The 10,375-nt window shown below is 35.8% G+C and overlaps 1 protein-coding gene across 1 annotated transcript; it reads right to left on the bottom strand.

Moving 5' to 3' along the window:
* Nucleotides 1-3,049: 3,049 nt before the first annotated feature.
* Nucleotides 3,050-6,658, bottom strand: LOC109171603 (probable polygalacturonase). Its single transcript, XM_019320653.1, has 5 exons — nt 6,605-6,658; nt 5,316-5,784; nt 4,406-4,580; nt 4,250-4,320; nt 3,050-3,852 (listed from the first exon to the last, which is right to left on the bottom strand). The coding sequence occupies exons 1-5, from the start codon at nt 6,641-6,643 to the stop codon at nt 3,158-3,160; spliced, it is 1,449 nt and encodes a 482-aa protein (XP_019176198.1). The 5' UTR covers nt 6,644-6,658; the 3' UTR covers nt 3,050-3,157.
* Between the last annotated feature and the right edge of the window lie 3,717 nt (nt 6,659-10,375).

The following is a 10,375-nucleotide window of genomic DNA, read 5'->3' as shown; positions in this document are numbered from 1 at the left end:
GGATTTAAATAACAGACGGAGGTTAATAATCAACATATACATGCCCACAAAGGTATGCTATGGTGGTAATATAGGAAAAAGACTACACACTGTGAATAAAATGCAGATGGGAAATGCTAGTTTTATACCACGTACTAGGTTCTAGGGGGGAATAATTATGATATGCAGTAGGTTTGATTGCAATAACCACAATAGCATATAAAATTGATGTCTCCAACAAGAAAATATATAATTTCCCAAGGCGACGCACTATAGCTCATGTCATACTATAAAATAATAGGGGTCTTTAAAGCCTTTAAAAATGTATCGCAACATATGAAGTACCCAAAACATATATGTAATTATCTAAGATTAACATATATAACTAGATATGAAGGCGTACATATCAAATGATACTATAAGGGTACACAACAGTCATAAGGAAGTTAGAAGCTTGTAAAATAAAATAGATCTTCAAGATCTCCCAAAAATCATTATCCTCAACTTTACATTAGTTCACTCACTTGTTTGGGAATTGCTTCGTGCAAATTCACATGATATAATTCACTTCCTCATTTGCTTCGGGCAAACTGATATGAAACAATTCATTCCCTCGTTTGCTTCGGGCAAACTGATATGATATCATTTTCTTCTATCTTTCAAATTAATAACATATAAATCAATCATATCATGTATGGCATAAGTCAAAGATCGTTGATAATAGAAATCCTTCCGTGATTGGTATAGGATTTATGGAACAAATAATAAATTAATTTTGAATTAGCAACAAGTCAATTGCATACGAGAGTCAAGCTGCATGCATGAGAAAAATTCTCATATATAAAGACGCTAATATTTATTTGTAAATCCATGATGGATTCAGCACTTTTGAAATGAGGAAAGTGAAAGTGGCAGTGTGTATCACTAAACAACTAAAGTCTTTGTATGACTTGAATATTATTGACTGAGTGTTTTCCTCCCGAAGAAGGAATAGGCAAATAATATGTACCATTATGTGTTCGTTAACGAATTGCTAATGAAGTTATTTATTTATCATCTCAGTCGATATTGATGGCTTAACTATCATTGAAACATTTAGAGAGCTTGGTGATATCACCTCATGGCGAAAAACGGAGTTTTGAAATAAAAGACTTGGAAATCCAAGTATTGTCTCGACCTGAAGATCGAGCTTCTCCTTGAAGAAGTTTTATACACCAGTTAGCCTACTTGAAAAATATCTTGAAGATGTTTTTTTATATGGATAAATATTATTTACTTATCACACAAACGGTTGTCCAATAATCTCTTGAAGTAGATAAAGGACTATTTAGACTCGAAGATGATAATGATGATATTTTGGGACTGGAAGTCCATTACTTCATTGTTATTGGAGCACTATTATTGAATTAGTAGTTCCATAATCGCATCAGGCCTGATATTGAATTTGCGATGAAATTGCTAGCAACATTTAGTGCTTCCCCGTACAATGAAAATTGGAATGGTGTTTAACATATCCTCCATCATTTTCGAGGTACAAAGATTTTGACGTTTATGTGTGAAATCAATATGTGGTTTTTATGGATTACTTGGACACTGCTCTTTTATTTGATCACTATAATGCCAAGTCTCAAACTGGTTATGCTATGTTTTCCCCCTAATTTCCCATATGAGGATGAATAAAGATTGTGTTGCCTGAACAAGTAATAGTTTTGTTAAGGGGAACCTTACAAAACATATTGCATGCACCTAAGTCCTTCTACACACATGAACTCCAGAAGAGTGGTAAAATTCTTGTTGAGAAAGTTTGCCCTAGTGAATAATCTTGTAGATATATATGTTCACTAAGTCTCTCCCTACATCCACTTTTGAGTAATATGTTTATAAAATTGGGATGAGTTGGCTAAGAAGATTGTTATCTTCAGGGGGAGCGACAACCCCTAGCTGTGCTAGAATGGGCAATCTAGAGGACTTTTGAAATCCTGAAGATTGTACTCTGAAAGCATATGGTTGTACTCTTTTTCCCCTAGCTAAGTTTTTTCCCACAGGGTTTTCTTAGGCTAAGGTTTTTAATGAGGCAATCGATGTTGGTGCACTTGAGTGGATAGTCCCGAAGACCCTTGAAATCTTGAAGACTATGCCCAGAAGGCTTATGGTTGTACTCTTTTCCTTGGCTAAGTTTTTTTCCCACTGAATTTTCTTAGGCTAAGGTTTTTAATGAGGCAACCGGTGCAACACATGGATCAACATACTTCGTGTACTCTTTTCCTCGTCTAGGTTTTTCCCACTGGATTTTTCTAGCAAGGTTTTTAACGAGGCATGAGTATAGTTATTTAATGGCCAAGGGGGAGTGTTATAAATATTTTATTAGTGGCCATTAATCTTGAGACTCTCCATTTTCCTTTTACTTAATATATTGTTTATGTTAAGCATATGAAGGGTTGTATGGATTAGTATAAATACATGTAAAGGCTTAATGAAATGGGGTTCTCATGTTTGTGCTCTACATCTTGTGTCATTCTTCTCTTTTAACATCTCTACACTTTATAATCTTATATATATATATATAATCTCCGGGCAATTACCGTGTAATCATCACGCGAGAACTAACGAGTTGATAGGCAAAATCCATCAGCTCAAGGGGAGAATTCAAACCTAATTTTATCCAACCAAAATCGAAAATGGACCCCACTCAAAATTATACATCAAAATAACCATTTAAAATATCAATTTTTACTAATTTTTTCAAATAAATAAATAATACTTGCAACTACTACTCAAAAGTGTGCATTAGATTATTTCCCAAAAAAAAGTGTGCATTAGACGGATAAATGCTATTGATGTGTAATAGGCCCGCAAACCATATGAAGGTATATATATGCGTGTATTGTATCCAACTATGAACTATCAGCTTATTAGGCTTAGATTTTTAGTTAAGATGGAGCACATGTTTTAATTTGATATCAGAATCATGCTAAAAGTATAAATTCGAATCTAAAAGTAATCGATCTGCACACGTGAGTGGTAGTAATTGAAATAGAACACATGCTTCAATTATCACTGCATACTAGAGTGACGTGTAATTGCAAAGCTTTTTATTATATTATTATATACTTGAGAGGGCATTTTAATTTGGAATTGAAGTAAATCTTATCTATCAGTAGTGGAGTCCATTATAACATTAATTCTGAAACTCCAGCTCCTCCATGTTGTGAATTTCCAGTTTTTTGGGAGGCAAATCGCACATTCCAGGCTTCACTGGGCCCTGACTATGCAACAAATTGCATGGCGGAGGAACCACCCCACTGGCCACTCCTTGAATATTAGAACAATTCCACGCCGGCTTCTTGCCGTTCTTTGCCATCCCTATGGTGACGTTAGCCATGCAGACTCCGGTGTAGGGGTGGCCGGAGATTCCCTCCATCTTACCCGCCATCGTCACATTATCCGCCACCACATCCCGGAAGTTGATCCCCGCCACCACCGGAAACGCTTTCGGGTCAAAATGGTTGTCGGGGTGGTCGCCGTAATCCCCACTCATCAGAAACACCCATTTCATGGTGTGCGCTCTTAGTCCCTTGACGTATATATTCTTGACGTAGCCGCCGCGACCGATGGCGCTCTTGATCCTCACCCCTGACTCCGTGTGGACGGCGGTGATGTCGGAGGCCCTGACGTCTTCAATCCCACCGGACATTTCACTTCCCAGTGCTATTGCGGCGCTGTAGGGAGAGATGCAGGTGAGGCGTTTGATGATCAACTGTTTGGTGGGTTTACCGTACTTTATACCGTATTGATCCCAACCGCTTTTAACTGCCACACAATCATCTCCCGCCACTATGTAGTTGTCCTCCAGTCTTACGTTTGTGCAAGAATCTGAACAATATATAATTGCAAAATTGATATTCAAAACGAAAGAGCTGGGGATATTTTGTTACGCTACCGTACGATAAATGGCCAAATCTATCAATTGGTGGTGGTTAGGGGATTGTTGGACGGGGCGGGTGAAGACTCAAGTTCAATAATTGGTAGTTAGGGAATTTCTGGAGATAAAATAAAATTGCGTCTTCGTTTTGAGCTATAGTGGTAAGCGTTTGATCTAACAAGTGGTATCAGAGTCAAGTCACGAGTTTGAGTTCATCAGTTGGTGATAAGTGCTGGAGGGAAAATTGTTGGATCGAGACCGATAAAAGGACAAGTCCATTAATTGGTGACTAGTCACTATAATTGGATCATTTAATTTAATTAATTAAATAAGAAGTTAGGAACAAACCTGGGTTGATTCCATCAGTATTTGCTGACTTGACTGGAGCTAAGATTGTGAGGCCTTGTATGATGATATTACTGAAGTATAAAAAACATAATACATAACTATTATTTACTGAAGGCCAATGCAGGGGATAGGAAGATTAAAAAAAAAAAAATTTACCTGCTGTATACAGGATGGACATTCCAACTTGGTGAATTGAGAAGGGTTAAATTGGAGATCTGAATTTGATCAGAATGCATGATCTCAATCAGGTAAGGCCTTGTGTACTTTAACTTTTTACTGCGAAATTGCTGCCACCAAAGTGCACCTTGACCATCAATGGTGCCATTGTTACCTGAATATAAACAGCATGCAAAAATTGAAAGTACCCATCCATTAAGTTATTCTACAATCAAATAGAGAGCAACCGGAGGCAACCTCAACTAAGTTAGTCTGACTATTGATTTGGTAATCACAAGGTTAAAAGTGCAACTCTCAACGAGAGCATGTATTAACTTTATTGGTTTGAGCCGGTCAACTATGAACAACCTAAGCTGATTTACCTCCTTGTGGTCTTTTGACTGCTAGGGTCACAAGCCGGAGTTTACCCAGTACACATCTTTAGGTAATGATTGCTCAGATATAAGTATTGGCTTATTGGCCTCATTAGTTTGATTCGGCCGGTCAGCTATGAGCAACCTAGACTACCTAAGCTGATTTACCTCTTTGTGATCTTTTGACTGTTAGGGTCACAAGGTGGAGTTTACTCAGCACACAGGTAATGACTGCTCAGATATAAGTAATGGCTTATTGGCCTCATTAGTTTGAGCTGGCCTTTGAGCTATGAGCTGAGCAATCTAGACTTCCTAATTAGCTGATTTACCTCTTTGTGATCTTTTGACTATTAGGGTCACAAGGCGGAGTTAACTCAGTACACAGATAATGACTGCTCAGATATCAGTATTGGGTTATTGGCCTCATTAGTTTGAGCCGGCAGGTCAGCTATGAGCAACCTAGACTGGTTTACTACTTTGTGATTCTTTGCATGCTAGGATCACAAGGCGGGATTTACATGAGTATGAAAACTTGCCTGTAATAACAACATCTACAAGGTTTGATCCAAAAATGAGACTGATGCATCTTCCACCAGAAGTGTCTCTTCCCTGACCATAAGATGGCAAGGGCGGAATCAGCGGCCAGGTGTTTATGTCCTGAGAAGCCAGGAGGACTGCATCTTTGTGAAGAAAGAGAGTGAAGTGACTTGTGAGATTGAAGCTTCCAGTCAACCATTTCCCAGCAGGGACAATGAGCTTAGCTCCACCATGTGCACTATACTTGCTCAGATTATTCATTGCTTCCCGAAATGCCTTTGTGTTTAGTGTCTTCCCATCCCCTACCCCTCCAAAATCTTTTATGGATGCACTGTGTGCCCTGTTGTTACTTATAGCTGAGTACTCCCTCCCACTATATAGGGACTCATACCAATTTCTTCCATTCCTACCCTCAGCTACTCCTATCACTCCTACAACCACGGCCACCAACCAAAGTGTCTTCAATTTCTGCAACACCAATCAGGATTATTATTATTATTATTAACTAGCTTAGGGAGAATCAAATGTTCTCACTCCAATAGGAAAGATAATATAAAATGCATATTTAATTTTTGTCCATATTTTGAAAATTTGAAAAACTCCCACTTATGGGCATTTTTACCCAATTTGTTTATTGTTACGAGTAATGACATTTCATTAACCATATATGATGTTCAATTCGCTAATTGCATACATATACACTTTTTTTTATGAGTGCATCCATGGTTTCCACCGTGGAGTACAGTAACTAATCCCGCTGGCCTGGAGATTTAAGACTGCTTCGTATATAAAGCCAATATAATGATTAATAAATTCTTGACATTTGGTTAAGGATGGATGAGTTCCTTTCACTCAACCACACTCCAGGTTCTCAATTGCATATACACAAATATTTACACAAATACAACTTAATTGGCTAAAAATTTTGCCAAATACTTATATATATGTGGTGTGTTACCATACACTAATTCAATGGGAGCCACCTCTTGAATTAGCTTAATGGTATCTCATTATATGTTAGCATTTGATAGAACTTTTAGGAAAATGGTTAGTGAATCAGTAAAGTTTTAATAGCAGAGAGGACGGAGAAGAAATGAAGAAAGAAAGAAAAAAAAGATATTATCTACTTCAAACTGTAGCACCAATTCAATGACGTAAAGCATTATACAATATAATATTTTAAAGTTGTTTTAGATAAAAAAAAAAAAAAAAAAAACAAATGGATATATATAATAGAAATAGCTAGAAATGAAAAGTAGAAGAAAGAATGGCATGGAATTAATCTTACTTGAGAGCTTAAGAATGGGATTGTATTCAAAGACTCCATTGAGTTGGTGGGACAAATTTTATTTGGATGATGAAATGCAAAGTGTGTTGCATTATATTTATAGGCAAAGTTGGTGACCTATTTTTTTTTTTTTTTTTTTTTGAATGTTACTGACTCGAGAGAGCCAATAATGTCTTTACTGAGCCTCAAACTCATAACCTCCCATATGTGAGTCCAGCCCGGGTGCCATCTAAACACAAAGTGCTTGGCGTTGATGACCTATCTAAGTGTTTTTTTAAACTCATTTGGTCTGTCGCTTTAAGTGTTACTAACTAACTAATTAATGACAATTAGGCACATTATATTGTCTGAATTCTGATACATATTTTAGATCAAAAGTATTATGAAGTGTCGTAAATGTAGGCACATTAGTTTCGCTAGTGAAAACATAAGTTATTAGTCGTCGGATCGGAATTGCTATCAAGTTTGTTAAAAGGGTTTATCTGCCTTGGCCGTTTCAGTTGGGGATTCTACCAACCCTTTTGGCGGGTCCTAAACAAAACAAATTAAGCCTGATTTGGCTTCATTTGAGAACTTTAAAAAAAAAAAAAATTGTTATTAGAATTATTTTGGCTCATTTAAATTTTTAGCCTTCGCCCTCAATTGGTGTTACATTTTTCGCTGAAATGTATTTGTGAAAAGTTTGTTCGAAAAAATAGCACAAAATGACATTTTTAAGTGTTATTTCGTAGTACACATATTAGTGGGGTTCACTTTTGTCCCACATTAGAATCATATCGGAAGTGGGTTTGCACTAATATAAATACAAATTTCTTTTTAAAGAAGTTTGAATGGTGAAACATAGAGGCTCTTTCTCAGGCAAAATAGGTGCAAATCAAATTCCAAAATAACACTACAAGAAAAATACACAATAAAGGCTCTTTTTCAGGCACAATGGGTGCAAATCAAATTTGAAAAATCCAAAAGACCATCTTTGAAATATCAAGGGAGATGCGGTTAACACTAGTGATCATGAAAAGACTTGCACCAAATCCATCTTTGAAATATCAAAGGAGATGCGGTTAACACTAGTGATCATGAAAAGACTTGCACTACTAAATCCATCTTTGAAATATCAAGGGAAATGCGGCGGTTAACACTAGTGATCATGAAAGGACTTGCACCAAATTTGTGAAAATAAAAAATAAATGGCAATTACTTACTCTACATCCTTTGAGATAGATTTGACAGAGTTAAAGTCTATATTGAGATAGACTGTTAAAGTCTATATTGAGATAGACTTGATGGAGTTGAAAGTCTATATTGAGATAGACTTGATAGAGATTCATGAAAAATCAAAGAGTTTGACTTTTGACGAACCTGCAACTGTTAGAGTTGATGCGTGCATCAGAGTTCAAAAATTATTTAACCAATAAGTTCAAGATACATATCACTCTCGGGAAGAAAATTACCCAATGTCAATACGTGTCAGTTCAAGATCTCATCAATCACTGACATTAAGATCAACTCTTGTGTATTAGACATTGGTCATTCCAACCTTCTCTTCAAATGCATGTGTGAGGGATTATAGGAAAATCATTCAAAAAGAAGGCCCTTTTGGGATGCATATTGTCCCATATTGGTTTCACAACTCGCCTTTTCCCCCTTTGTAATAAACAATCTTTACAAGTCCTTTGAAGCCTTATGGACATGAAAGGAAGGAAGGATAACCACACTTGCGCCACCGTCACGCCTACCCGCTCGGCTTGGTTCGCACGTGTGTGAGGTGTGGCGAGACAGCATTTTATTCGTCGCATGGTCGTGGGTGTATTCAAGATTATAGTCGTTCTTTCCTTGCCCAAAATGCATTGCAAATATACCGAGTTTCCTTTCTTCTGCTTCTCATACTTCCTCAGTCTGAGCATTATAATAAGGCTCGTTTGCACTTTAGTTGGTGTAAGCTGAGCTTGGTTAGTCTGCGTTGTCGAAAGCGTGCCCGAAAATCTTTGACTGCATCATCACTGGAAAAAAAATACTTTTAAGATAGTGTTACAGAGACACGACACCTAATCCTTTTCTCCACCTTTCGTACAAAATCTGCGTTAAAATTCCTAGCTGTTCTTCGACGTTGCTCTAGTTTTTCATAACACGTTCACCCATTATTATAGACTAGAACATATAGTCCGTACTCGCACTCAGTTAGTTCGTGGGTGGTAAATTGTGAGTAAGAATACAGGATCAAGCATTGAATCACCACGATTTATCTCTCTATTATTCTGTGGTAGCCATATAGACGAGAGAATTTTACCTTTTGTAATGAATAACTTATTCAAGCATTGAGTGCTTAGTTATTTATACTGTCTAAAAAAAATACCTCATGTTCCTTTAAAAAAAAAAATAAAAAAAAAAAAACCTCATGCACTCATCACCACTCACGTAAAAAACGGCCTCTTCCACTAAAAGTGAAAAAATGACCACATTTCCAAGCTCGTACGTGTATCTGCTTTAAACACTAAACCGTGTCTTCAAAAACCACTTTGATGCTAATGATAAAAAAAAAGAGCAGAAAAGGTTTAGAGTCTGTTTACTAAAATGGAAAAATGGAGGATTTTTCAAAAAAACAGAGAATTAGGGAAGTGGAAGAATGGAAAATAGAAAACTTGTTTACTAAATTTACTTCTCCAAATTCATGTTCCATTTCCATTCTCTACATCTCTTAACAATTTTGGAGAGAGCCAAAACAAACATCTCCAAATGGATAAATGGAAATAACGGGTGAACAGTACCACATGACCCTGAGGTCTCAGTTTCGATTCTTGTTGCTGTTTGTTTTCTTTTTCAGCGTTGAGCGCCTCTTCTTTAATTTCTTTTATTATTATTATTATTATTATTATTATTATTATTATTATTATTATTATTATTATTATTATTATTACACACTTGTGTGAGACCGTCTCAGATATCTTAATTTGTGAGACGGGTCGGATCAATATGCAAATGTAATACTTATATTAACAAATGTAATATTAAATATTATTGTTTTTTAGTACATATTATTATTATTATTATTATTATTATTATTATTATTATTATTATTATTATTACCAACGCCACCCCCCTCTTCAAAGTCAGCTTCTTCTTCTTCTTTTTATTATTATTATTATATTATTATTATTAGTACCAACGCCCCCGTCCCTCTTTTCAAAGCCAACTTCTTCTTCTTTATTATTATTATTATTATTATTATTATTATTATTATTATTATTATTATTATTATTATTATTATTATTATTATCTTTGTTGTATAAATGTACAAAATTATATGGCCCATATGGGATGATTTTATTTAATGAAATTTGAAAATTAGAGAAATAAAAAACTGGAGGAATAGGGAATGAAAATTATAAAATTGGAGAAATGGAAAACTGGAAGAGTGGAGAAAGAAAACTGGAAAAATGGAGAAATGGAAAACTGGAAATGGAAAAACAGAGAAATGAAGTAAACGACCCCTTACATTTCCAATTTTACACCTCTGAAACCGTAGGTTCCTGGTGGTCGCTTGATAAGAAATTAAGAACGCCTAAATAAGGAATTGAAGACATGCAATGATGCAATAATGGCCCTATTTGGTAAATGGTTGTTAGCTGTTAGCTGATTGTGTTAATTAGATCAGAGGGTATAAGTTGTTGATAACGTAACATTAGCTGTTGTAGAAAAGTGTTTGGTAAATTAGCTGTTAGCTGATAGTTGTTTGATATAATTTCTTTTCTGAAAAAGCTAATTGAAAAAGTT

The sequence above is a fragment of the Ipomoea nil genome, unplaced genomic scaffold, assembly GCF_001879475.1.
Source record: "Ipomoea nil cultivar Tokyo-kokei standard unplaced genomic scaffold, Asagao_1.1 scaffold0322, whole genome shotgun sequence".
Classification (NCBI taxonomy): Eukaryota; Viridiplantae; Streptophyta; class Magnoliopsida; order Solanales; family Convolvulaceae; genus Ipomoea; species Ipomoea nil.
Note: the sequence above shows the minus strand (reverse complement) of the source record. Positions and strands in the feature narration are given on the sequence as shown.